The sequence below is a fragment of the Lepisosteus oculatus genome, chromosome 4, assembly GCF_040954835.1.
Source record: "Lepisosteus oculatus isolate fLepOcu1 chromosome 4, fLepOcu1.hap2, whole genome shotgun sequence".
In the NCBI taxonomy this organism is placed as follows: Eukaryota; Metazoa; Chordata; class Actinopteri; order Semionotiformes; family Lepisosteidae; genus Lepisosteus; species Lepisosteus oculatus.
Window position 1 is genome coordinate 59,417,546 of NC_090699.1, and position 27,682 is coordinate 59,445,227.

Here is a 27,682-nt window from a genome sequence, read left to right on the forward strand (position 1 = left end):
ATGATAGGTTTGCTAACACAGACTGGTCCCTTGTAACTAACATTGAACAAAAAGCAAGGAATAACTAACTTCACACAGGTACTCAAAGATAAGATAAATATTTTAGAAAAAAGTTTCAAACAGATACTAAATCTCTTTTTTTTTACTGGGAATTTACTGTATATCTAGTGTTTCACAGTTTTATTTTACAACAAAATATTCCCCTTTCAGCAGTAATTTCATCTTTATTAATTACCAGTATAACATAACTCTAGGTGTGCGATGCATTATTAACACACTTTTTAAATATTGTAATTTTGATTATTTCAAAGTATAAACTGTACATTGCCAGTCTTTTGAAAAGAATCTTATAAGAACTTCTCATTCAACACCTGGTAAAAACAGAAGCATTGCCAAGTTCATATTGTACATATTGTACATTATCAACTGGTAGTCTGCTGAATTTAAATACAAGGTAAATTAGCTCCGTTGACAGTGATCAGTACAAGCTGTAAATTTTGCTTCAGGGATTTATGAAAAAAACACAACCACTGAGATGTTTAGTGAAAAGCAGCTTGCACTATTTTGTGATTTAAACATATTTTTTAACTGGGAAGCACAATGTGGACCTTTAAAATTTTACAGGGGTGTCATGCATGTGTTAAAAAATAAACTCTTCTGAATTTACTACTGACCAAACAGACTTACATTTATTACTTGGAGAGTTGTAGAACTGTGGCATTTCTAATTGTCAGTTAAAGGTTGTGACTATATGGCCCATAAATATCCAGTGTTACTGTTTGTAGGAGTAGTGATGTCCACGCCAATGACCTTGCTAAATATGCTTTGGGCTTGCACAATCTAGTTTACCTATATTTCCCCCTTATTTCAGTCAGATATGTAGTGGAGTTGTTGGTGTGTTACTGCTATTACACATGACCAAGGTAAGGCAGTCTGATAGGACCACAGAAGAGCCATGGAGTGTCTATGTAAAGTATGTACTAAGCATCAAAATAAACTTTATTTTCTGAAAATAAACTATATGGACTTTAACTATGATGTGTCTGTTCAATAAAATGTCAGTACGCATGCTACAAAAAAGTAATTTCCCTCTGTCCATTTGTTACAGTTATAATTGGTTTCTTTTGGCAGTCAATATACATAATAGACATAGTTGCCTTTATGATATACACATAAACACAATTTATCTACAACACCATGATATATAATTGCATGACATTATCAAGGAATGAAACGGCATAGTAGCCTATATACAATAAATATTCTCATATGACTGTCACTCCAATCAGATACAACTATGGTAGGCCAGGTTCAGTACTACACTGTACCAAAAGATAATGAGTTTGCAGAATCCAGAAGGAAGTGGAAAGTCGAAGGCAGATATTGTATAAAATCATCTAGGGAAGGCCATCATCTAGCAATGAAAGAAGTGGTCTCATCTGTGGACTTCCAGCAATGTTGGCCTAAGGGACAAATAAACTTAGATAGAAGGTGGCATTTGTTTGATATAACAAAGAAGGAAAATAAACCCAAATACTGTATGCAACTCATTCACAAATAACAATTTCAGTCTATACCACTTATGTTCCTTGTATGAAGGCTGGCAAGATTAGTCCACACAAGACTGCCGACTCCTCCCGTCAGACAACTTTTTAGTGAAACGAAAAAGAAAAAAAATGACAATGAAGACAACACATCAGGTTGCCTCTTAACGGGTTAATACAGTAATGGGACATAACGGGTTAAGTTTTACTTTGAAATAGCAGATGACAGCGTGCTGAGCATTTTGCAGCAGCTATAGACGGTAGCGCAGTGAGGTCGTTCGGTTTTGTCGTTCAATATCATACGCATATACTGTATATCAGGCCTAATTTAATTAGGGGCTTCAGTTGTTTATTTGTTTTTTTTAAAGACTCTCAGTTCAGAAATTATCATGTGCTCTTCGGCTATTGTTCTTTCGGTGATGGTCGGTGTCATCTGTTATCTCCCGATTCCAGCGTTTTCTAGCCTTTCTCCAAATTACAGACCCATCATTGGTAAGGTGACATCACTCAGGCTACTATTTTGCTAAACGTTTTTTTTTTGAGTGTTTTAAAAATTCTCAAAGGTTATTTTTGTAAGGGAGCCAACGATTGTCCACACCTTTTATTCATTTAAATGCGCAGGTGTATACAGTAATTGGAGCTCATCTATAATTGTAGAAAATGTATGTATTTTACCGCCAGTGTAATTTCAAGTCGTTATGTAATACCATGCGTGAAGTATTTGTCTGATAAAAGGTTGGGATGTTAAGATTTTATATTTTACACTTGCATGTATTTTTGTCTTATCATAGAATTTCGGATTTATATATCAGATACGCGTGGGAAGATTTGTTCTGGTATTTGGAAACATTTTTAATTATTGTGACATGTTGAAAATGGCACGTTATTTTCGGCAAACTGAAGAAGGGATTCTTAGTGAAACGTTCAAATAAAAAATAGCTGTTAGAATTAAACGAAAAAGTGTTAAATCCCAGGGTAGACTCTACGACGTTGTTTTGAACATTATATCAGAGAAATATGCATTTTCCAACATAAAGAAGTTTCTTTATTTTCGATCACCAGAGACATTCCTGTGCTCAGGGAGATTTCAATAGGTCCAAAGTGACTGAGCTAATAAACAATTTAATTGAAGCTGAGATTTTTACATTGTAGAGAAGTTTGTCTTATTCTGCTTTATTGGATAGAAGTTGCTTGAATTACCACGTTACCTACTGTACCTTACGCTGGAGAATCCAATATCAGAACTTTCAAGAATATGCAATAGTCATAAACCATGTTCCCTTCTACTTGTTTATAATTATAGTTTTGATTATATGATTTTCTCATATATTTTTAGAACTGCTGAGTGCCTCTCTTATTTGGTATAAATTAATAATAGGATGAATACAGGTTCTTGGAGGGTTTCTGGATTCCTAGACAAAGGTGCTTGGAAAGGGTTCAGCTGTCAGCAGAATTCAGGAGTGCAATTGAAAATTCAGTTACCTGAACTGAGATGGACTGCCTACAGATAGCAAATTTTGAAACCTTTTAGATGAGTTAGAAATGGACATCAACACTATGATACATAGTAAGAACTGAAATTATGGAGCTTTCTTTACAGAAGCTTCCACATATAAGTATTAATATGAATATACTAACAGCTTCCTACTCAAACCTGTACTTTACATTTTATGTACAGTATATATAGTCTACATTCATGGCATTGTGAGGTACAGTACTGTTCAATCACCAATTCATGATAAAAATACATAGCTACATGTATTACAGAAACATATTACCGTACTTAATATTTATTCCCGATGACGTTGCAATGCTAAAGGCTTTTCATGTAATGTTTATGACATATTGTTCTGTCCTGGGGAGAAGTAGAGCTACATGATCAAAATTCTAGTGACAACACAGGCATCCGAGCCTTTCAGACAATCTGGCAACACGGATACTTCTTACTCCTTCAATTGTTTTGAGTCAGCTTTTCAGACGTTTTTTTTTTCTTCTACAGGGATCGTAGCCCAAGAAAATCTTCCCAGTGACCCTCACGCACAGGGTTCATCTTACATTGCTGCTTCATATGTGAAATATCTGGAGGCCGCTGGAGCCAGGGTTGTGCCACTCAGGTAAGATCTTTCCACTCAGGAGTGTAGAGCAGACAGGAAAGAAAAAAAAAAGCACCAGTTGCTCTGTTTCCTGGGAAATTGCAGGCGTATTCATGCAACATTAACTGTACTAAATCAACATAACCTTTGTTCGTTCTTGTCTTGTTTTCTGAAACTGTATAGTTAAGTAATTACAGGCTCTGTTAAATACCTGCGTGGTAGTTGTACAGTACATTCTGATTCCATCAGAGTAGTTTAATGACTACAGACAATGTCCGTGTTGGACTGTTTTATTTCAGCGGCCCAAAACAACTTAGTTTGGTGGAGAACCTCTTTTTCTGTCAAGAACAAACTAATTCTGAATGAATAAATGTCTGTGGGTACCATCCATTCTCACAATAGTATAGTGTATATCACAATAAGTGTAAATGCCTAAAATCCACTTTCATAATGCTTTTTGTGCCATTCCAAATTTATGGCTACATAAAGGATAAGGACACAAACTTAGATGTCACCAAATTAAAAGGTTAAAACATGAAATTAAATCATGAGTATTAAAGATTTCCATGATTCCTAACAATTACAATTTGTTCTTGAGAGAAGGAAACAGAGAAGCATTTGAACATTTGAATATTAACATAGGTAAGGTTTTTAAGGCAGAACTGAGCATGACTAGGAAACCATGTTAAAATGTATGCTGAGATTTGATTTGGGACTAAAGATGATGACATTCAGAACAGATGTAAGATGTGCAAAAGTAAGAAAAGACAAAGCTTGTTTAAATCTTGTAATGCTTTTACATTGTCATTGTCATTTCACAGAATAAACCGCACAAAGGAAGAATACACCAAGTTATTCTATTCTATAAATGGGTATGTTTTTTAATATTTATTTCATATGTTTGTTTTTTTTTCACATTTGAAGATGGCCATTTCTATCTGTTAAAATATATACACATCATAAGAACTGTGTGAAGTGCAAGTGTACTCTCCATTATTGTAGATTACTGCTTCCCGGTGGAGATGTGGATCTTGAAAACTCCCAGTTTGGCAGAGTATCCAGAATATTCTATGACTTGGCAATAAAGGTATGTTCAATTTCCAGCTAAATGGATAATGAGTATGACAGTATGATAGTAGTATTTTATAAAAAGAGCAACCAGAAAACAAATCTGGGTCTTAACAGAATATATAACAAATGATACGAAGTGAATCTTACTAGTCACTCATAAGAAGAGATTAAAGTGGTGAACAATATAGATTATGTATTGCTCAGTCATAAAGTAAAAGCCAAGATTTAGGACTTTGAACAGGGGGGATGACTTTGTATGAAAATGTATCAGTGTCAAATAAGCTGCAGATCCACACTGTCAAAGCTGACCCCTAGGACCCTTCAACAAATGGCTGAATGAGATCCTCCAGCCCGTACATTACAGGCAACTAAACAGATGGACAGTTGATCATGATTTGAATTGATCTTAGGTAATTTATCAAGTACAGTACGTAACATATTTAATACTTAGATTTAAGATGCTGTTTTATCTTTTTATCCCTTGCAATCCAACCATTTTTCTAGGATGGGCAGAAAACTAAACCTTTGTTCATCACTATTTTTGTAAAAAAAAGCTTCAGAGGGGTGAAATGAAGTGAGGATGTTAATTAAGGTATATGCAAATCAAGGCTGCAACAGCATGAGAGAAGAAAAAAGCCCTGGCATTAGAAACTTTTTACAGCCGCTGGGATTCTGTGGAGTGAGTCCTGAACAATACAGAACTTTGTTTTTGGTACACAGGCACGTAGTATGTTGACATGATGTATGCTTTTTTAATTTGTAATTCGCCCTGCTTAAATCCAGTATGTACTACACGTCATACCTATATGTTTTGGACAAGGGACTAGTGTTCAACTAAGGAAATAATTGTTCAATCAGTCAAATAAAAGTTGAATATGTGTATAATGTGACAGAAACATCCCATGGCCTCGTAGACATCCTTGTGTAAGAAGGCAGAACGTGGGTGTGGCACATCATGTAGACAGTGACAGTGAGAAACAAAAGGGTTTATGCAAAGATAAAGAAAGGGAGACATTCACTCCTCTCGTACCGAAGAAATCCCAAGAAAAGCCAGGCTGATGTGCATTTTTACATTTCCTGGGGTGTTTTCTAGGCAAATGATGCATCAGATTATTTTCCCATCTGGGGAACCTGTCAAGGATTCCAGGAGATGACCGTTCTCACCAGTGGCAAAAATCTCCTGACTCTCACTGACACCAAGGCCATAGCTCTGCCTCTGACCTTCACTTCAGGTGAGAACTCATATTGATATCCTTCCTTTGATTCTTCATACAGAGGATAACTCATCCCTCTTGCATTCATTATTTGCAGACCCATGGAAAAATAGTCACGGCTTGGTAAAATTCTTGTTTTGTCATTCACTTGACAGTATTAAAGGACAGTGTTCATTTAAGAACACTCACATAAAAAAATGTTGGCAGAACATGGGGGCATAACTGAAGACTCTTATTATATAATTGTGCAACCTTCAAATGGACTTACATTTTAAAACTACAGTATGGACCAGAACCTATTCGGTATAATGAGTGCACGAAACATTTGCTTACTATTTGCTTTCTCATTTTACTATCATCCCCCAACCATCATTACTCCTCATAATATTTTAAAAATGCAAAACTCAGCTTTGAGATGTGTTCAGTTTCATTGTAAGAGACGCTGTGGGATTACTTCAGTGTCAGTCAAAGTGAAAAAGAGAAATGAGAACTCGGCGGCTCCCAACAAGTCTCCAGTTTATTTTTTGTCATGCTTGTTCAGATTTAACATATATTTTAGCTCTTCATTGTTTCTTTGTTCAGTGGGTCCAAACAGCAGACTGTTCAAGAGCTTTCCAAAAGACCTGCTTCACGCACTCACCACAGAGAACATCACTTCCAACTTCCACAAATGGAGCCTCACTCTGCAGGTATTGGATGTCCTTTGGCTGTTTGTGGCATCAAAAGGCTCATTTTAACATTCCTATGGCTGGTTTAAGCAAGTTGAGCCCCTGCTAAACCATTATTGCACCACCCAGAGAATGAGCTCTGGTAATCAGAATGAAAGAAGGGTATTGAGATGATTTAGGGTGCAAACCAGGAACTGGCAAACCCTGACAATATACCTTTAGAGTTTGTGCCATCTGGCAACAGTTCTGTGAACGCTGGAAGAAATACTGTTTACACCATAATGCTGAAAGCTGTTCTATGTCATTTACCATTTTTCTAAATGTAGGAGATTGTGTAGGCTTCTTTGCAGTCTGGCCTTTCTCTTCTACAGTCCCATGTGACTGTTTTTTCACACTGCAAGTGGGTAAATGTTTGCTTAATTTGTCTTTCTGTAGTTTACTTTGTCAGAAGGGCAGCCACAGCAACACCAGAAAATGAACAGGAAATCAAGAGGGCTTGTCTTTATCATCTCTAGGGAAAAGAATACTAAGTGGTCTGAACTAATCATTTATCTCAACCCTGGATTCTTTTGCAGAATTTCACTCGCAACATGAAATTGAAAAGATTCTACAAAATCCTGTCCACAAGTACAGATGGACATAAAGAATTCATATCCACAATGGAGGGTAGGCTTTTATCATATTTATAAGGTATTGTAAAAACAAACAGTTCTTATATGCCAAGTGTCTGTAAATTACACACACACGAGTTTATCCTTTCTGTTATGAGGGTTTAATGTTAACACTTACTCAGTTTTCAGTTCTATATACCAATAAAATTAAGTCCACATGGGCTGAACATATTCCCAGAACATATATTTTTGGTATTTAGAAGCCATCTTCCGGTTTTGCACACGACAAAACAAAACAATATGGATATTTTTTACATATTGCTCTCTTGTATCGTTTCTTCTCCGGTACTCAGAAAATTGGCAAACCATGTTAGAAGTGATGTTTGACGATATTCAGATTATTGCCAGTATTTGACTGTGGCCCTGGTGCTTTGCGGAAGATACAGTTTCATTTTTAGAAGAAGGCCTCACTGTCTTGTGTCTTTTCTTCAGCACACCGGTACCCATTCTACGCTGTGCAGTGGCACCCGGAGAAGAGCCAGTTTGAGTGGATAGAGAAGTCAGGCATGGTCCACACCACCACGGCTGTTGATGCAGCGTATTACACAGCCCGCTTCTTTGTGAACGAAGGTGAGGCTTCTCGCTGTCAGCTAAGGAGAACACTGCATTCCTATTCACTGCACAACTTGAACCATTTTCTCTTCTTATTTTTGTCCACAGCAAGGAGAAACCACCACCGTTTTGCGAATAAGATTGAAGAGGAAAAATCCCTGATATATAACTACTCACCAGTTTTCACTAGCCTGGAAAGTATATTTGTGCAGAATTATTACTTTGATTGATCCTTGTCTTACAGTAATTCTACCACAAGATGTTGCACAGTCTATCCCATCAAAATCTTGACACATCAAGCTTACTTCACAATAGCTGATGGTTAATATAATTGGAGGTCTTTAATAAGCAGGTATAATCTATGAATTATATTACCTATATAACAGTTACCATGCATACAGGTAATTTCAAACGCAATGTGAGATGTCCTCTGATGAACTTAATATGTAATACAATCTTAATACTGCATTAGTGCTGGAACTGCATTTCACCATTGTGAGTTTGGCTAATGTATTACAAATACAATACTGACAATTATTTGTTATTTTTAGAAACTGTTATGGACTAATGGGCTATACAGTGCCAATTTTAAATGTCTTATTTTAAAACATCTGATTATCATTTTATAATCAGTTTTATTCCCTGGATACATGCATTTAATGTTACACCAAATGGAAAAGATGTCATTTGAATAAATAGTCCAGTGATCTCAGCATTACGAATGTGACAAGACTACTGAATGTATTATTTATTTTTCCCTTAACATGGTAATTGGGACTTCTGTGTTTCAAAGATCCATTACTTATAAGTAAACATAAAATACATTGTATTTACTTGCTGTGCAGCCTTTGGACAATAATATATCAAATTTAAAAAATGTACACATCATAAAAAGGATTAATTCACCAATGTTGTGATGCAGCTCGCATTCTCATTTTTGATGCTTGGCTTTTAAGGTTCAGGATATAACCATATGTAATACTGCAACTCTTAATAAAGTTTAGATTCTCTGGCATGAGTTGTGTTTCACAATCCTCTGTCATATCTGGAATTACATTCTAGATTTCTCACCTGTTCTCCACACTAACAGGTGAACGTGTTTTAAAGGCATAGGAATAACGGTATAAATGCATTTCACACCGAAATACAACAAAATACTACAAAAGGTCGTCTAATGTTTTCTAGAGAGCCATTTGAAGAGGTTCAGTTAAATTTATTATGGTGCAATGCAAACCATGCAAAAATCATAAAACATATAGCAGAGGTGCATAAAGCTGCTAGCTGTGAACATCCCAAGGGCAAGTGTGTGTAGACTTAAAGCACAAAGGTGTTGCTCTCTTGATAGCTAGGGCTTAATAGTTTCTGTTTGTTGTTTTTTGATTTTCAGGCGTGACATTCAACAGGTTGTGTCCACAACTCCCTTACTTAATGCGGTGATCAGTGCTTATGAAACAAAGTCACTTTAATGTATTATAGTCAGTGTTGTGGGAAATTCTTCATCAGAGGAGCAATTTTATTGAGCTCAATAAGTCCGACAACGGGAGCTGGGTCTGCCCCACACAACAGACAAACTGCAAGGGTTTCCCAGCTCTTATATACAGTCAGAAGAATAGTGCTTGTTCTGTTCTTTGATTACTACTTGTCCTACTCTGTCTTGCTCTAGGTTCTGTCCTTTGATATGCAGCAGACATTGGTCTGGTTTATCCTGTTTGTGGGTGTTGTTCCTGTCTTTTATTATGTAGCATTAAGCCACTGGGCCTTTATGGCATCTTAGTGTAACTTTTGTTTGAGGCTAAATTAACACACGCCGTCCACACCTCTCACAATGTGCTTATGTGGTGATACTGTGATGCTGGATAAGTGAGATATATACATGTCCCACTTCAGTCAGTCATGAATGATTAATTAGAATGATGCCCAAAAACCTCAATATCCAAAACTTAAATTTATACTTCTTCTGAAAATATACATAATTAGTGGCACATTTCGTTTGATGCTTAGTACAAGTAGAACTTTTCTACACTCAAATTCAGTTTGCCACAATAAAAACTGTACTGTCAATAACTGTAGCAGGAGCTAAATGAAAGAATTTTCAGCTAATTTACATACAATTGTAGGCTTTCACTTCTGCATGTATAAATCACATTTGTTTTAATAAACCAACTGAAGATCTGATGATGACGAACTGGAAAATACCAAATAAATAAACCTATTTTATATGACTAAGCATATCTGAAATACTGTTAAATCATTTAGTAACATGGTGAGAATACATTCATTTCCACTAAAGGTTCATGGCTTTAGTCATTGAGGCTGAGTTTAAGATTACATTCAGCAGTATTTTCCTGGGCTTTATGGAAACAATTAGAAATCAACATTTTACTTTTTATATTTATATTTATAATTCCCAAACAACAGTGAGAAACGTAGCTGGACTCTTTGTACAAAAAGGCACAAATGTGTGAATTTATGGTTGCAATAATTCAGAAAGACACTGATTAAAAAGAAGAAGACAAATCATTTTTAAGGTTTAATTTTTTCATAAAGTGAAATATATAGTGCACAGACTGTAGTTAAGCAGATGTATAAGTATAAGCAGTTTTCAAGTACTCTGAAAAAAGAAATACAGCCTGTTCATTATACCTCTATGACAATAAAAAAAGGTGGTTTTAATTTTTGTTTCTTATTGAACTCCCTCTTCTTCAAGTAATTAATTTAGACTTAATTTTTTAATTTTTAATATAACACAAGCTTTCCAATTTAATTAACATGACTATATTTTGTTACTGAATTTAAAGAATCTTGTTGCAGGATTTATCTAGGACTATGCATAGATTACAGCTAATAAATTTGACTTTGTAGCTGAAAAGTAATTCAGAAATACAAAAGTGGGAAAACACCCCGAGGACTAGCACAACTCAAAAAGCTGTAATAACAAAAAAGGCAATATAAGATGCAGAATAATGTGCATTGCATCTTATGGTAAATAATTCTGAAAGAACACCATGTCATGCATTCCTTTTAAAATATATCAAACATTTGTGCATTCAAACTACATCACTTTTCAACACGAGAGCCCTGACCTATTGATGTGGAACATCTAATGAAGAACAGTGGTTTATATTTCTGCCTGTGACCTTTGACAAGATATTGTTTGTGTGCAAGCTTATGTTCTATAAACGTGCAAGTAATAAAACATATTTTTATCAACAGGAGTGTGGGACAGTGGTTGCAACAGCTTGTACCTAGAAAGAGTTGATGTAACTGGCTTCCCAAAACATTTGGGGAGCATTTTCAAGTGAAGCATTTGTTAGGATAGGAAGATCCAAGGAAATACTTAACATTCCAGCCCAATATTTGCCAGCAACTGCTCCAGATCCCCTAGTTTCTGGTTGGCCTCCTCAATGGCACTATATGTCTGCACATTGCTGGTGATGTGGAAACGAATGTCATCAACCAGTGGGATGGAGTCTGTTTCCTGCCGTGCCTCTACTGTGCTCGCATCTTCCTTTATCATCTCTGCAAACTCTTCTGACTCCACAAGCTGGGGGTTTAAACACAGAGGTTCTTGGCTAAGTTCACTCTAAATGAACTTTCCACACTTTTACGGAAAAGGAACAAACTCCTAATGTTTTAAGGGCCTAGGTGCCATTATAAATTAAAATTCTGCAATACTTGAAAGTCACATTGCAACCCCATTCTTGTCTTTTATGTTACATCTTCATGTACTTTCTTGTCACAGATGTATAAACGGGAATATAAATTAATGAAAATTTATATTCATTAATATAAATTGGAAGTGGAATTATCACTTCACTGGAAGTGATAAGAAATGTCTTATGAATATAGATCTGTATGCTTAAATATAGTTGGCACCAAACATCCTCATATATTTAATCTATGGTAGATTAACTTTTTATATAAATTTTCATTAATTTATACAATTTAATACAACTGATAAAATGTATCAGTTTCATTGCATGAATGACATGAGCAAATCTGATGACTAAACTGACATTAAATGCAGTTTGCAGCATTTGGCTTCTGTGAATTAGAATCAAGCTACATGAGAATGGTAGGAGCACAGGTATGTACATATTGCCAAGTTAAAAAACACAGCACTCTGAAAACATTTACTTAATACATTTTTTTTTTCATATCCAAAGGTTAGTGTTATTATACTTTGCAGTGGACTTCACCAAGCTGGTACTCAAGGAGACAATGTCAGCACAGGTGTCCCATGTCTCAGTTCCATGCAAAAACCATTATATTATCTGGACAATGCTCTGGAGGAAGTATGCCACCTCTACACTGTTGAAGGTGGTTAAGAAAGTATTCATTCAAATCACCAAATTAAACTAAAATGAATTTACAAACTCTATTTAAAAACACAAATAGATACGCCAATAAAATAACATTTTGCCGACCAACATACCTTCTCGATGATCTTGGCCATGTACTCAGTGCACTGGTCCTCCAAGCGTGATAGCCGGAACAGTTTGGCGGTCTTCCAGATACTGAGGACATTCTCTTCCCTTATGGTCTGAGCCAGGGTTTTGCCGCACAGCCTCTTTAACCCCGGCAACAGGTACATATCGGCTACACACAGAACGTCATACACATTCTCCGGAGACAGCTGAGGAGAACAGAAGCAAATTTGTGGACTGAAGACTAACTGCCAAGTCCTTCTGAGTAATAGCATTGCTTTTAACAAAACAAAAAGAACAAAAAATGTTTCTCTACATGAAAAAAATGCTCGCAGACATATCACCCTGCAACTGACAGCTGGCACCCCACTGAAGATCAGCAGGTGTGGGTCAGGTCAATACCTGGATGGGAGACCTCCTGTGAAAGCTGAGGTTGCTGCTGGAAGAGGTATCAGAGGGGTAGTGGGCGCTCACCCTGTGGTCTGTGTGGGTCCTTATGCTCCAGTATAGTGACAGGGACACTATACTGTAAAAAGGCGCCGTCCTTCATACGAGACACAAAACTGAGGTCCTGACTTTCTGTTGTCATTAAAAATCCCAGGGTGTTTCTCAAAAAGAGAAGGGGTCTTACCCCGGCGTCATGGCCAAATTTTCCCCTGGTCTTTACCAGTCATGGCCTCCTAATAATCCCCATCTTCGAATCCCCATCTGGCTTCATCACTCTCTTCTCCTCCCCACTGATAGCTGGTGTGTGTTGAGCGTTCTGTTGCACTTCAGCTGCCATGGCATTATCCAAGTGGATGCTACACATTGGTGGTGGTGGAGGGGAGTCCCCATTACCTGTAAAGTGCTTTGTGTGGAGTGTCCTGAAAAGCGCTATATAAATTATTATCAAAAAAGACAGTTCTTTTCACAGTAAATGTAACTTTGTTAATGCTTCAGTATTTTATCTATGCAGACACTTATTTGTGTAATGTATTTTACCACCAGGTGCTCTGAGTGAAGCCAGCTATGTAAACCGAGTGCCAGCAAAAACTGGCTGGTTAACCTGGGATTGATCAGCGTCCAGTTCAGGGAAGCTTTGAACTCTTGAGATTGCTTCCTGCTACAAGAACTGGTCCTTTAGGCCATGTAAACTTGTGCTGTATTGCAATTCATAAAGACATTAGTGTGACTTGTAAACTGAACAGGGCAGGCTGAGAAGTCTACCTCTGTGTCGTCACTGTAGATGTAGTAGAGGACTCGAATGAAGATGTCTTCTGAGATGTTGTGGAGGGTAACGACGGGGATACAGGGCTGAGACTGTAACACCTCACTCTCACTGAAGTGGTCCTCCAGCAGAGCCTTGAAGTAATCGCTGCGGCCACAGAAGAACACCTGCATGTGCCAATAAACACACTGCCTCAACCAGGTCCATGACAACTTTCAGATCCCCCAGAATTCTCCTAACGTCACTGTCACCTTTTCCAGATTTTAGAAGACAATAAAGAAAAACGAAGAAACTATCTTTCACTTCTTCCAATAGCTTTAAAGTTTCTTTTCTTTAATGTTTATGCACTTGCTGATAGGACTTCTGAGAGCTGACTTTTCTTTCTCCTCCAGATGCCAGAAATTTTTAAAGAGACCTCAATGTAAGAGTAGGTTCTTCAGTCTACAGTATGTGAGGGATGATGAAACTATACCTAAGTATAATTAAGTACACTAGGTTAATGTATAAAAGTTTTAGAAATGTCACCAAGCTGAATCCCATACACAATACTGTACAGTGAAGCATTGTTTTTTTTTTAATCTGGTAAAATCTACTCAATATACACCTTCTACACTGTTTATTACAATGTATTTTTTCATTGCAATAGCTGAGAGCTGTATGCATCTGTATATTATACACAATTCTCTGTGAAACCTCACTGCACCCACCTTATGACAAAGGAAACCATAACCGTCAACTTGGAAGCAGATGTCAGGGTAACTTGTAAAGTTGTCTGTTCTGTCAAAAGGCAACTCTCCAAATCCCACCTTTAAAAAAGGTTACAAAAAAAACTAATTATATTCAAAATGTAATACCAATGTAAAACATTTTTTACACTTTTAATGTATACATTTTACATATAAAAGAAGGGAAAACTGTTTCCTAAACTGCAGCAGGATTATATACTGGGTAATTGCTACATACTGTACTTAGTAAACTGTTGAGTTGAGTTGAAGATGGGTGCATTCAAAAAAAAAACCCAGCATGGGGCACATTACCACTGAAACTAATTTCCCTTAATTTTGTTTTTAAATTAATCTCTGAGTTACCACACAGGCTTCTCTCTTTCTCTCTTATTGCATGCTGTCTCACCTTCAGTAGATGAAAACAACCTCCTGCTTTCTTTCCCACACTGCAGGTTCTGGTTTGCTTCCCGGGGTCTGCTTTCAATATTATAATTTAATGTTCTAGTAGTTATATGCCCTTCTTAATGGGAAAACCATCTTCTTCCTTTCTCACTACCAAACCAGGGCTTTCAGATTTGATGGGAATGGTACTGTGTACCTTGTAAGCCTTTACACTAGCAGAAACCTGTCTCATTCGTGAAGCTCTCAAGTTAATGTAATTCACCAAGAGCACATCAATTACAGTTTCAACAAGCAGATTACAGTAGCACTTTATAATTTTGTGTTAGAAACGGTCCAACATACTTTAAATATAAGTTAAAATTCTGCTTTGCATTATCGAAGGCTAAACTAGCAGACCTCTTGACAAAGGATTCAATCAATCCTTTTATATGGAATAGTACCATTTGCAAATGTTTGCCAGAGAGATCTTTATGTATTTTGGTAGCAGTAAACTTTATAATAACACTCAACCACAAGGTACAGAGGACAGAGTAAAAAAAACTCCCAGTGGGTGAAAATAACTTGTTAACAACATGGTTTAGGGTACAGAGAAAATCACAATGTAGTGTATTTAATTTATATACATCATATTCCCTATTCAGACAGGATCGCAGTTCTTTACCCGGAGCTCAGCAGGTAATGCACAGTCTGCTAATATAGCCAGGTCTTCCTGTAGCTGACAGTTATTCTGGGGTTCCAGTGTAAGGACTTTTACACAGGTTCCAGGCTTAGAAGACACTGTAAGACAAACATACAGGATTTCGCATCTGTGTCATGCACAAAACAATAGTGTCAAGCCTAAACTCCAGATCACTTCACCCATGTATTCTGAAATCCATCTTCATTCAAATCCATCTTGTAGACCTACTTGTGCTTTACTAGTATTTTACTATTGTAGACATAAATTTACAACATATTCTAATTTACACTTATTTTAATTACAAAAGAAATGTGAATTTGTATCTTGTACTTGAAATGAACATTTTTCTTAACCCGTGTATTTTGTAATTATGCTATGAACTAGCTCCACGGTGGATCAGCGTTGAGCTGACTTTTTCGAATTTATCATACTATATCTGCCATTTGTGTCAAAACGAAATAAAAAACAATCTCACAAAGGAATGGCATGGAACACCAACCGAAATGATAAATCAAAATGCCCACTGATAGTACAAGAAGGCTTCTGCCCTTACAATGAATTTTTACAAAGGTAATAAAATGACAGGACAATGTAAAATAAATAATCCTGTATAATTAAAATAAAATAAATAAATATATCCTTTATAATTAAAACAACCATATATAATCGTCATTTTAGGCTTCTTTTCATGATTTTCTAGAAAGCTGAAAAGACTTTTTCTCTAGTCTGTTCTACTCTACACTCAGTCCCAGATGACTAGTTTATCTAGTTTAAAATGACATTAGTCCACTGTAGTTCACCGATGGTTACTTACCAAATTCATACACTTGTTTGCACTTGTTCTCCAGTTCCTCTATTAGGTCGTTCATTTTGCACTGCTTGGCAAGTCTTTTGCAGTCCTCCACATAACCCACATCTATGTCTAATCGACCTGTGAAAGAGTACATAATCAACAAATAAATTCATTCATAAAGTCATGCAGCAACTTTCTGAGTCATCAGAGTGTAACAGCATCATACTGAACATAGATCACGTTTTGTCTGTGTCTTACCAGTGTAAAAGTATTGCAGGATGGACCCAAAAGCTGCAGGGTTAATCTGAAAGATGAACATGACAAGAATGTCATTTTCTTTACTGCATAAGTTTCAAACAGATTGAGGTTTTTTTTTTACTTTGACGTTGGGATACAGTATATCATTTAGAGGGATAGGAGAAAACATTGACCAAATCAAGAATGATTTTAGAACAGATTAAATTCTAAAAGAAAAATAAAACAACAGTATAATTTACAGAGAGAGTTCTGTAGCTGCAGTTTATAGTTTATTTTATTTTATTGTTTATACTTCCCAATATAATATTAACTATTACATTTTGGTTTTGAATACTCAAAATCAAAATTCAAGAGTCAGAACTACAGATAATGGTCATTTTACAAGGAGTCAACAAGAGAAATTCTTTAGGGTACTTTTCCAAAAGCTGCAATTTATTTCTGTGTAACAGTTGTTTTGCTTCAATTATTCAATTATTTACACAACAGTTCTTATTATAACAGAAAACAACAGCTAGGATGCTGATATGAATTAAAGCATTTTGCCACTAAAATAACTGTACATGATAGCGGACTGCCTTGCAAGACCACTTTTCTTATTTACACCTTCAAACTTAAAGCACAGTCATGGATTCTATATTCCTTCTCTTTGCAGCTAGTTGTCACAATCCTTTTGCTACTAGACAAATATAAAGATTCAATCTTAGCCAGCCCAATGACTTTAGAAACTGTATCTCAGATGACTCATGACAGATGTTTAGAAGGAAGGATGTATGACAGAACTGATCCATGGATAAAAAGAGAGATCAGATGGACTCTAAGATAGAAGAGTATCAGACAAAAGGACAGAAAAAGCCGAAAAACTGCCAAAGACAGACAGGTGAACGTGCTGCTTGATTATTCCTACCAGTGGGTGCTTCAGGGCAATGACATTCTTCCCCTTCCATTTGGTTTCAAACATTTCTGTGAAGTACTCTGAGCGTGCACTCAGGATACAGCGATGCGCACTGAAGGACTCCCCATGCACAATGAACACAATGTCATTGTAGTAACCCTGCTCAAGCAATCTACAAGAAAAGGAAAGACTGTTTTCCAAAGGCAACATCTGCTCCTGAGCTACTGAAACTACCTATAATGGTTTAAAACCATAGCAGTGCACTCTGAAATCTTTCTTAATTAAGACCAAATGTAGTCGACGGACCAAAACGGTTCTTCCTGTATTTTTTTTTAATTAAAAAAAATACATTAGAAAAATAATATGTAATAATATAAAGATAATTTCTAATATTTAGTTGTTTTATTGAAGAGGTACACTGCTTTCATTTTGTTTTAGTGTTAATCATAAAATGCTGTACATTTAAACCGTAAAAAGTATTTTATAGACAATAAATGAATGACAATTTCTGGTTGAAAATGTTCAATGGGACATGCGTGAGCCATGTATTGTTATTTTTTGACAAGGGAGAAAGTTTCACCTCTGTAGGAAGTCATCATAGTAATCCCTCTGCATGCTTTTGGCAGTGATGCGCTTGTATTCCTTCAGTAACCTTCTGATGGCATCACTCAAAGCCCCATACAAACATCTCTCTCCATCAAAAGTGTTGGCCTCACACTTTGCCCCTGCAATAAATCAGCATTTCACTTTAAATCTCCCCAATGTAGGATGTATCACAGGATACACAGCTCTACTCAAGCTATCTGGAGACTGACAAAGGAAAACTGTGTGGTGGGGGAGAGTGGGTTATATTCAAACTGAAATTACTTTGTGCAAATTTGAAAGCTTTGTTTCACAATAAAACTGCAACTTGTTTCCTACTGACTTTAATAGCTGTTAAAATAAACTGGACTGCACACTTCAGGAGCTCTTCTTTCAAAATGCATTTTCAAATTCGATTTCTATGGAGAAAGGTCACCACAAATCTGAGAACTGTACATTGTTTGTAACCACCAAAGTACGGCACATCACAGTTACTTAAGGGGTAACAGAAGTGTCTTTCATCTTGCACCCTAATAACTGCAACACCCCTGTAATGTGGTGGAAGGCCAGAGTACTGCTCTAAGCCTGCACAAGCACCATTTCAGGTCAGTCTAGTTCAGTGCAGTTTTGAAATAAGTTTATTACAAAACACCTCCCAGAGAATTGAGCAAAGAGGCGTTATCATTCTCTCATTTATCAGCTGTAAAGCTAAGAACCACAAAGTTTCAGCTGTCAAATATTCCTCGGGCAGCTGCAATAAAGACCCATCACTGCTGGAGTCACACAACAGCCTGCTTAAACATAAAGGAACTACAGTAATTGCAACAGAATTCTACATGCATTAGGATTAGGTGATGTAAAAAAGCCGGTGTCCAACAAGAAGGATAGTGCAATATCAGTTCACCTCCACTTGTCAAGTCATGTTTATTACCAGAGGTATCTTTTCAGGGCCTGTTTTCAATAAGACAGTAAGTCAAAAGAGATTAAACAGATGATAATGGAGAGAAAATATAATGGATGCATCATGGATGAAATGAGATAAGAAGATACATGCAACATTCATTTAAGACAAATTAAAAAAATATCTACATATGACAATCTAGCTTGTTTACGTTTTGTGATTTGCTCAGTACTTTCAATAAATTGGCTTCACTTTTCTAAATGTTTTCTAAAAAACATTGGAAAAGTTCTGAAATAACATTAGGATGAGTCACTTAAAAATTAAGACCTGTGACCTAAATGTCCAACAGTGCCAAAAAATCGGGATTAGCCATTTTAATTTTAAGGGGAACTCTTTGTTCTGACTTGAAGAAAAACTATTTTTTTATGTTTGTGTTCTTACCATTTGCCAGAAGATACTGAACCAGTTCCTCATGTCCACAGAGACATGCATAATACCTGTCAAAACAGAATATTTAAGTTGTTCTGCTAAAATGTACTGGAGCATCTTAACTTTACAAGCTCAGAAAATACAGAGAATACTTACAAAGGGGTACTGTCCCATTTGTCTCTCACATTCAGTTCAACATCTCTCTGCTCAACAAGATACCTGGAAAAAATATAATTTCCTTGTATAGCCAAACATATTCTTTGATTTTACAAAGACTTTAGTAAACACCCCATACATCTACCAATTCATGCATAAAATGGCATTGCTAAAACTTTATGTTTATAAACTTTCTTTTCACGTGATATTTTTTATCCAAGCGACACTGCGTTCAATAGATATTAAAGCATTCCAGAGATATCAGTGCTTAATAATAATTGCTTACACTTATATAGCGCTTTTTCTGGACACTCCACTCAAAGCGCTTTACAGGTAATGGGAACTCCCCTCCACCACCACCAATGTGCAGCATCCATCTGGATGATGTGACGGCAGCCATAGTGCGCCAGAACGCTCACCACACATCAGCTCATCAGTGAGGAGGAGAGCAGAGTAATGAAGCCAATTCATAGATGGGGATTATTAGGAGGCCATGACTAGTAAGGGCCAATGGGAAACTTGGCCAGGACACCGGGGTTACAACCCTACTCTTTTCAAGAAACGCCCTGGGATTTTTAATGACCACAGTGAGTCAGGACCTTGGTTTTATGTCTCATCCGAAGGACGGCGCCTGTTAACCTTAGTTTTTCCCAGGAGGTCTCCCATCCAGGTACTCACCAGGCTCACACCTGCTTAGCTTCACTGGGTTGCCAGCTGTGAGTTGCAGGGTGATATGGCTGCTGGCTTAAACCTACACTGAGGCATTGAGGCAGAGTGACAGTTCCTAATATGTTGCTTGGCAAGCAGCTGCACTGTGGCATGTTGATATAATACTGTACAGCACTGCACTGTACTGTACACAAAAGTTATGCAGTTGCAATACACAATTTGCACTATAATCCAAGTGTTTACTATATGGTATTTTGACTAAGTGTGCATCACCCTCGCTCTCTAACAGGTGATTACAGATAGCAGATGACATAGTAGGTTTTCAGAAAACGCCTCATGCTGACGCTCGTTCCTAGCGTGTTTACATTGAGCTCGGCACTGCCTGTCAGTTCTCGCTGTATCTGTCAATGTCAGATGTTTGGTGTTGTTTACCAGCAGAAATCCAGGAAGCGCACACGCAACGTGACCAGCATGTAAAGCAAAACTAAATTTGCTGAATCGATGACGGCAGTAAAATTTGCAGAAGCTTTCGGTAAATGACTTTAAAATAGTTTCTTTTCATTACCCTCCTGCATAGAAGATATACATACATATTTGCATAGAAAGCTTAATTTTAAATGGTTATTGGACTTCCGAAGTTAAAAATATAATTTACTTAAAGTTAAAAATATAATACCTACTTTTAAAGTAAATATATAACTATAACACAGATATTATATCACACAGTATTATAATATTAAATAGATTCTGTCCAACTAATCTAAAATCAGTTATAAAATGCAGCCCCCAGCTACGACGTATGCAGTTCGTAACACCTTTCACACCAAGCATTGCTTGTGGGGCTATGTGCGATCTGTCCACTCAAGTTTCCCTCTTCTAAAGGCATGTAGCTAACACAGATCATTTGCCTATATCAAAGGGAACACGTTCATCAAAGCAAACCTGCTCGACTTTCACTGGCGGCGGGGCATAATGTGTTGCTTGAAGACTATTTGAATTCTGAGCAAACTTCCAAACAGCCTCCACCTACCTCACTCTAGAAATGTCGCCCTTCCTGCAGCTCGTAAACAGATCATTTGTGTCCATCTCCACGGAGATTTCAGTTCTCTGAAATGCATTGAAACAGCCACCGCCGCGTTAAGGAGGAATAAATGCAGATCGCTGATTCTGCACAGTAAATAGAACTGATCGGAAATATAATTCCCTATATCTCTCGTCTACCAGCTGATTGTGGAAGTAAACAAAACAAGGAAACCGTGTTTGTGGGCCTCCTTTTAGCTGACGTTTAAGATCCGCTATTTTCCACAGCGCTAGCTATTGGTGTGGAGGGATATAACACATTCACGATTGGCTGTTTTTCACAAATTTCAACTACAAAATTAGAAAAATTATTAGTTAATCTGTATATGTAATAATCATTATCAAGGACCAAAGGAGTCGCATTAATGACTAATATACATTAATGTATAAATTATTTCATATCATAACTTGTTAACATTCATTATTTTCTCTGAATAACTGCTTACTGGCAATTGTCATATAAACAACATGAAAGAGGAATATAAGCACAAGTTAAGCATTATAAAAAGCTTTTGTTTCAAAATTAAATTTTAATACTGTATATGAACTAGCTACAATGTCACTGGTATTCAGCCAACCCATTAGAAAGTGCCAACGTTTTTTCAAATCTTTGCTTTTGCTTTTATGCAATTTGTTCCTTCCCCTCAGCAAATGTCTCACATACAGCACTGGATGCAACGCATTGTACTGTTGGCCTGCAATCTGTGAATAGAAATATCCTTGGTGAGCTACCACTTTGCTACTACACTGTACATTTAAAACTCTACAATGGTATCACAACCTGTAAATATACTAAATACTGTAGAACATGAGGTGGTGTGGGTCTACCTGTTGTACTGCCTGACAACAAATGGCATTTTAGCCTGTCAATATATGTAAGTTTGCATTTTTACATGTTTCATTTTTACAATAGGAATTATTAATTTAAATAGCACCATTTACATTATATGCACACTTACCCCTTTGATTCTAGAAATAACGTCCTACACTGTACGTCTAAATTCTACACCTGATCATTTACTACATGTAAGATAGACAACCCTCAATTGAAACAAGATCTCTTGATGTTTTCTCTGCAGTAAAAATAAAACAATGTTTTTAGTAATGGAAGTGGAATTAAAATACTCCACCCAGAATGGTACCTGAAATCAGTTTGTGCTGTCATGATACTTTATGAATAATTTAACATTTAAGACAAAAAAAACAGGACAGACTTTTGTCAAAACATTTATTTTACTATAGATATGTACTAACACTGAAATTTTCTTGACACACTTCCATAATATACCAAAACCAAACAGAAGAAAAATGTCAACTCAGTGAGATATACAGGCAAGTTCACCCAAACTGTGCAAACATACTCTTGACTGGGTCTATTAATATACCCATACAGAAGAGAAATACTGGGGAACATATTTTCAAAGTTACATATATATTGCAAAATAAAAAAAATGCCAGCATACTAAATTGAATAAACAGTTGTCAAAACATATTTACAAATTTCAATACATTTCACACACATACACAAATTGTATGTTAACATGTTTCTGCAATACACTAAGACAAGACAGCAGTGTTACCACCTTGCAGCTAGATCTCACAAGCTAAGCAAGGCTGGACTTGGTCAGTACTAGGATGGGAGACCTCTAATCAGGTTGCTGTGATCAGTGGTGTTGGTGGAAAAGTGGCACTCTTCTCTGTGAACTTGAATTTCCAAAACAATTCAGTTGAGACATTAAACTCAGATCCTCACTGCTGGGTCAATAAAGATCCATTGGCACTCCTTCTAGGGGCAGGGGTTTTGAAACACTTTCAGCATGCACAATCTGGTCTTCTTAAGAATTTCCTATTCATTTAATACATTTTTCAGTTCTCCGCCTGATCTGCCCAGTAGTGTTTAGAATGTCACACATCACCCCAGTGGGTACTATTTTTCTGAGGTAATTGAAGATGGAGTGGGTTCCCTACCATTATTTAAAGCTCTTTGGGATCCTTTGGTAGGAAAAACACTGCACAAATACAAGGAGTTCTTGTGTCAGGTGGACATATTTTAAAATATCGTTCATTCCAGGCATTCTGAATGCAGTAATATAGTTTTAAAATACACTTCTTGCAATACATTTCTCTATTTTTGTCCCCTGTGGCAATTTTTCACAAGGCCAACTCTTCAGTAAAGTAAAACAGATTCAATAGAACTCTAAACAAGCTTCAGAGTGGGTCAATTTAAAAAGACCTGAAAGAATGCAATGTTGCACGTACATTTTTAATTAACACTAAGATTACTAAGAATAAATACTTAAGATTATAGCAAAAAGTACTGCTGGCCAGTGAGAAGAATAATGCCAATATTTTGACATGTTCAAAAGTTCAACGATTTTAAGATGTTCAAACCCATAGCAACAGATTCTTCTTTTTTGCCTGCAAGCCTTTGCAAGTGTGTGCGAGACCATATTTCTAAAGGATAGCACCTCTACCAAACTGCAATCATTAAAAAGGCATCATAGAGCACTGTGTATTTAAAAAGAAAATCTACAGCACTCAAAGCTTTCGAATTTACACAATCGCCCACATTATTTTCAGTGTTCGCTCCTCTTTCCTTTGGGAGCGAATCAGAATTTTGTATATCATTTATATAAGTCATAATTTATTTTATTCTTACTCGACCCAATCTGGAATAGCGAATTGTATATTGTTCATGTGTGTAAAAATTTCACACCTACAAACCTTCCAAAAGATTATGGAGCAGAATGAGAAAGTGAAGACAAGTGCCTTCAGATCCCCACCTTTAAGTCTCTCTCATCTTTTATTACAGTGCAGTCCTGGTGTAGGAGCGACAGCACTGATTGGAGAAGAGGCCCATTTACACTGGAAAGTGAAAGGAGTCACCATACCAGTGCTCAATGACTAAACCATTGGTTCTCAATCCTGATCCTAGGAAGACCACTGTGTGCACTGGTTTTCGTTCCAACTGGGCCCTTAATCATTGCCACGAATTGATTCATGCAATTGCTCCCATTGCTAGTTTAGGCTTTTTTGCAATCATAAGAGACCCTAACTAAAAAAACAACTTTAGTTATCACTTCTAATAATTTCAGCATACAGAGCATGCAGTCGCTCCTCAACTTGGTGATCTGCAATTTCTTTATTTCTGACCTATTTACAATTTATGATAAGTAGACACAAGTAAGAATGATAATGACAAAACACTCCCGATTTCTACTTCTCCAGTTGCTCCAGTTCAGCTGCTAACACCTGAATGAGGGGAATTCTAGAACTCAGGGACCGGCACATTGCAAACCCCTTGAAAGAAACTTTAAAAAAACAAATTCAAAACTGAAATCTGTTTGCCAAAAATAAAGAACCTGGCAGGAACACAAATCAGAGGATGGAGTGGTTCTCTCATAGCAATGACTGAGAACCACTGGACTAATCCCCATCCTTAATGTGTTGGTGTTCAAACCAGTTGTGTGCCACCACTTGATGAATCCCTATCACAGTGGGTGGGTAACATGACCCAAGCTAGAACTCACAACCTCCACATCATAGTACCTCAACCAGTGTTCAGGTGAGTGGCTTTACAGGTTGAGTCACTCAGGAGTCCCAGAACCTCTTATTTAAGGTCTCATTTTTCTTTGGATTTAACAAAAAGTTAGAAATAATATAACACTGAATAATGAAACACAATCTTTTGTCCAAGGCAAAAACAGCTTACTTTTACTCTATCACGCAACTCAAGAGACTTGAGACAATGGCCTTTAGCTCCTGCTATCTGGTAAACAGTCAACAGTAGGAGAAAAGATTCAGACACCAAGGCAAACAAGCCTACCTACAGTCTTTACAAAAAAACTATGTAAATAAAATACACTATGTGATATTACATTCTGAAAAAAAATTAAAGTAACACATTTGACCAGAAGGTTTCTGCAATAAAACAGTATTTCCTTGTTTGTCTTAAAGAATCTTGCATGTTAAAAATTGTGATGTTCAATAGGCATATGCTACAGAAGATTCCTATTGCTACAAAATGGTATAGTTTTATGTGTATGGTTTTAAGCTTACACAACCACCACACAAAAAGTCAAAGATTCAAAGTCATTTATTAAATAAAATAAGGTGCTTTTCAAACTTAAGAGTTTCACTTCAAAAGTGAGCAACTTTATTCCAGTTGTAATCATCACCCTATCTTTTGCTACAATTACTGTTCACTTTACCTTACAAAGAGATATGCTTAACGTATGTACTAATAGGCCTCAGGCTCTAGATTATGCTAGATGAGTATTTAAAATCCATCTGCTTTTTCTATAGTTTCTCTGTTGGATAATTTTCATGACGCTTTACCGTGAATTACTCATTTTACAGAAAATCAGTGCAGTTCAGAAAGGCTCTGACAAAAAAATCTTAAGAATCTCTAATCATGTGCCATATTTTAAAAGCTTTCAGAACATTGACATAGCCTTAAATGGGTTTAATATGGTAACAGTACCATAAGAAAGAAGCATAGAATAAACTAATTAGCAGCCAAACCACATCAGATTTAGTGATAACATTAGTTTATCATTTCAGCCCAAATGTGAAAACCAGGCCACCTATTTAAATTAATTTAAACATGTACACCCCTGAAGAATAACAGGAGTTTGTAAATTGTCTGTAATGACTGCTCCACATGCCAATGAAAAAATATTTGGAAAAATTATTTCGCTTGCCTGTTATTCAGTATAGTTTGTTTTTATGGCATTTGGGACTTTGTATTCTGTTGCTTTCCTACTATGATTAAATTACATTTCAACAACAGTACAGTACAAATTATAACCAAACTTTGATGTTTTACTCAGTTTTATAACAGGTGTACCTGCTGTCGAGATCTCTTTATTCAAACACAGCGACAGTGTATAATTTAATGCATGTACTTGAATGACTGATATACACAGCAGTTCAATTTCAATTTCTGTTTTATTATACATTTCTTTCTTTTTTCATGTAGTTTCCACTCTAGTCTTGTTTTCCATTCACATTCAGAGTGAAACACAAAAACAGCAACCAGCATCTAATGATGTGGATCAGTGTTACCAATGTCTCTGCCAACAGTAGTCTCATAACCAACACTGTCACCCGCTTTAAAATGTTTCTAACATTAACCGGAGTACTCGATTCACATGAAAACTGATAAATATAATTTCAGGTTTTTAAATAATGAATTCTGTATTCAGTTTTAATTCTATCCAGGACCAAAACAAGATAGAAATACACTAACTGAGGTCAATATCTACACAGATTCTTTTTTTTATCCTGCAGTGTACAGTATGTGCTTAGTGGACACTTCTGAGTTGTGAAGCCCGGAAGGTCAGAGCAAAGTGCAGTGAGTCTAAATCTAGGCCAAACTGTCTGCCTACTAAGTAAAACAGTACTAAGCCAATAGCCTGTCGTAACATCGATCACCCTAAACAGGGCAGAGCTACTAAGCTTTCTGTAGTTAGCAGTCAAATATTTCAACAAAATTAGTAAAACAGCTTTAAAGTCTGGATAGTTAACCACAGACTTTTCAGTAAACTAAGCCATATCTGTTACTTTTCTGTTTCTCAGATCATGTGGTGACAAATCAATGATATTGACATTGTCCTGAGGAATACGCAAAATTGTGTACAAACCTCTTCAGTCCGAATTACCATTATGTCGTTGAAATATTTTGAATTCCTTATTCTTTTCATTAAAAGTAATTTGTGATCTTATGGGAAATTATTTGTATTATTTTCAGATTACATTCACAAGTAGTAGATTACAAGCATCTAGTCTAGACTATTTCATTGTCCATGCTCATCTGCTCATATTCAGTTCTAAATTCATTTACAGAAAACATTCTTACCAGTTCAAATGCCTGAAGCTGTCAATGTGTGCAAAAGTGCAAGAACAACAAAATCCAAATGTTCGTTTCTGCGTATTTCTAAGGAGAAAAGTCCATTTTGATTGCAGCTATTCCACCAGAGCCATAATGTTTCATAAACTAACATTAGTGGTAATCCTGTTTCAAAAATGCAACACCTACAATGTGCCATGAAAAAGTAAAACTTTTAAAAACTAATTCAGCTTTTGATAGCTCCCTGTCTCTCTTCTGACAATGTGGACAGAAGCAGGTCCATGGATGACTATCTTTCTGGCATTTTGAATATTCAGAAATATAGGTGAGTAGCAGATTTCTCCCCTCTCTCCCCCCACACCCAAAGCAAAGCAGTTGAAGTCTTTATTTCTAATGGTGCTGATATTATAATTTTACTTGCTCAAATGCTAATAAGCTCACAGTCTTATTTAAGTAGATGTGTTTCAGAACAGTTTAAGGACATGTCTTCTAAAACACATCACCTTTGTGGTCTAGTTCTTTCCTGTTAAAGATGGGTGTCTTCCTCCAGGTTTTCTGCATCCTCTTTCGCTGACTTATTAACTAAGACATGCCAGCTACCGCCACCATCCACAGCAACCCCGTTTACACTGGGCTTCTTCTCCTGCATCTCCGATTGGCTGTCACTTGCGACGTCCAGGGTTGGGTTGTCGTGGCAACCGTTCTCCACAAAATGGAGCTCTTCGCCATGTGACTGAGGGAGGTAAAGGCCAAACAATTTATTAATGATAAGTTTCTAATAATTACGCACCTATGGGCTTTTGGAAATAGCAGAA

At 36.6% G+C, this 27,682-nt stretch overlaps 3 protein-coding genes across 3 annotated transcripts in view; 1 reads left to right on the forward strand and 2 right to left on the reverse strand.

Annotated features, from left to right (window-relative positions):
• The first annotated feature begins 1,681 nt into the window (after window positions 1-1,681).
• On the forward strand, window positions 1,682-8,831 carry LOC102684400 (gamma-glutamyl hydrolase). The gene is made up of 9 exons (XM_015348327.2): window positions 1,682-2,036; window positions 3,544-3,658; window positions 4,459-4,509; window positions 4,640-4,724; window positions 5,802-5,940; window positions 6,505-6,611; window positions 7,166-7,256; window positions 7,694-7,831; window positions 7,922-8,831. Exons 1-9 carry the CDS (start codon window positions 1,934-1,936, stop codon window positions 8,041-8,043), a joined length of 951 nt encoding a protein of 316 aa, XP_015203813.2. The 5' UTR covers window positions 1,682-1,933; the 3' UTR covers window positions 8,044-8,831.
• A 1,499-nt stretch (window positions 8,832-10,330) lies between these two features.
• Window positions 10,331-21,202, reverse strand: abtb1 (ankyrin repeat and BTB (POZ) domain containing 1). The gene is made up of 12 exons (XM_006631000.3): window positions 20,967-21,202; window positions 19,268-19,330; window positions 19,124-19,179; window positions 17,780-17,924; window positions 17,212-17,371; window positions 16,308-16,353; window positions 16,071-16,187; window positions 15,239-15,354; window positions 14,158-14,256; window positions 13,450-13,617; window positions 12,249-12,449; window positions 10,331-11,357 (listed from the first exon to the last, which is right to left on the reverse strand). The coding sequence occupies exons 1-12, from the start codon at window positions 21,020-21,022 to the stop codon at window positions 11,151-11,153; spliced, it is 1,434 nt and encodes a 477-aa protein (XP_006631063.1). The 5' UTR covers window positions 21,023-21,202; the 3' UTR covers window positions 10,331-11,150.
• Window positions 21,203-23,489: 2,287 nt separating this feature from the next.
• The window catches only part of podxl2 (podocalyxin-like 2), a 36,558-nt gene continuing 32,365 nt past the window's right edge, over window positions 23,490-27,682 (reverse strand). Inside the window, exon 8 of the mRNA XM_015348023.2 lies at window positions 23,490-27,600. Coding sequence (XP_015203509.2) covers window positions 27,394-27,600 — 207 coding nt within the window. The 3' untranslated portion in view covers window positions 23,490-27,393. The remainder of the gene's footprint in view (window positions 27,601-27,682) is intronic.

What these genes read in the sequence shown, in the direction of transcription:
- abtb1 (XM_006631000.3), bottom strand. Translation starts at nt 21,022, where the DNA reads ATGGACACAAATGATCTGTTTACGAGCTGCAGGAAGGGCGACATTTCT. An exon ending in CCTGCAATACTTTTACACTG is followed by an intron (nt 16,188 to 16,307) that starts GTAAGACACAGA and finishes ACTCTTTCACAG; the next exon opens with GTCGATTAGACATAGATGTG. An exon ending in ATGGTTTCCTTTGTCATAAG is followed by an intron (nt 13,618 to 14,157) that starts GTGGGTGCAGTG and finishes TGGCACATGCAG; the next exon opens with GTGTTCTTCTGTGGCCGCAG.
- LOC102684400 (XM_015348327.2), top strand. Translation starts at nt 1,934, where the DNA reads ATGTGCTCTTCGGCTATTGTTCTTTCGGTGATGGTCGGTGTCATCTGT. An exon ending in GCCAGGGTTGTGCCACTCAG is followed by an intron (nt 3,659 to 4,458) that starts GTAAGATCTTTC and finishes GTCATTTCACAG; the next exon opens with AATAAACCGCACAAAGGAAG. An exon ending in TCTATGACTTGGCAATAAAG is followed by an intron (nt 4,725 to 5,801) that starts GTATGTTCAATT and finishes GGTGTTTTCTAG; the next exon opens with GCAAATGATGCATCAGATTA.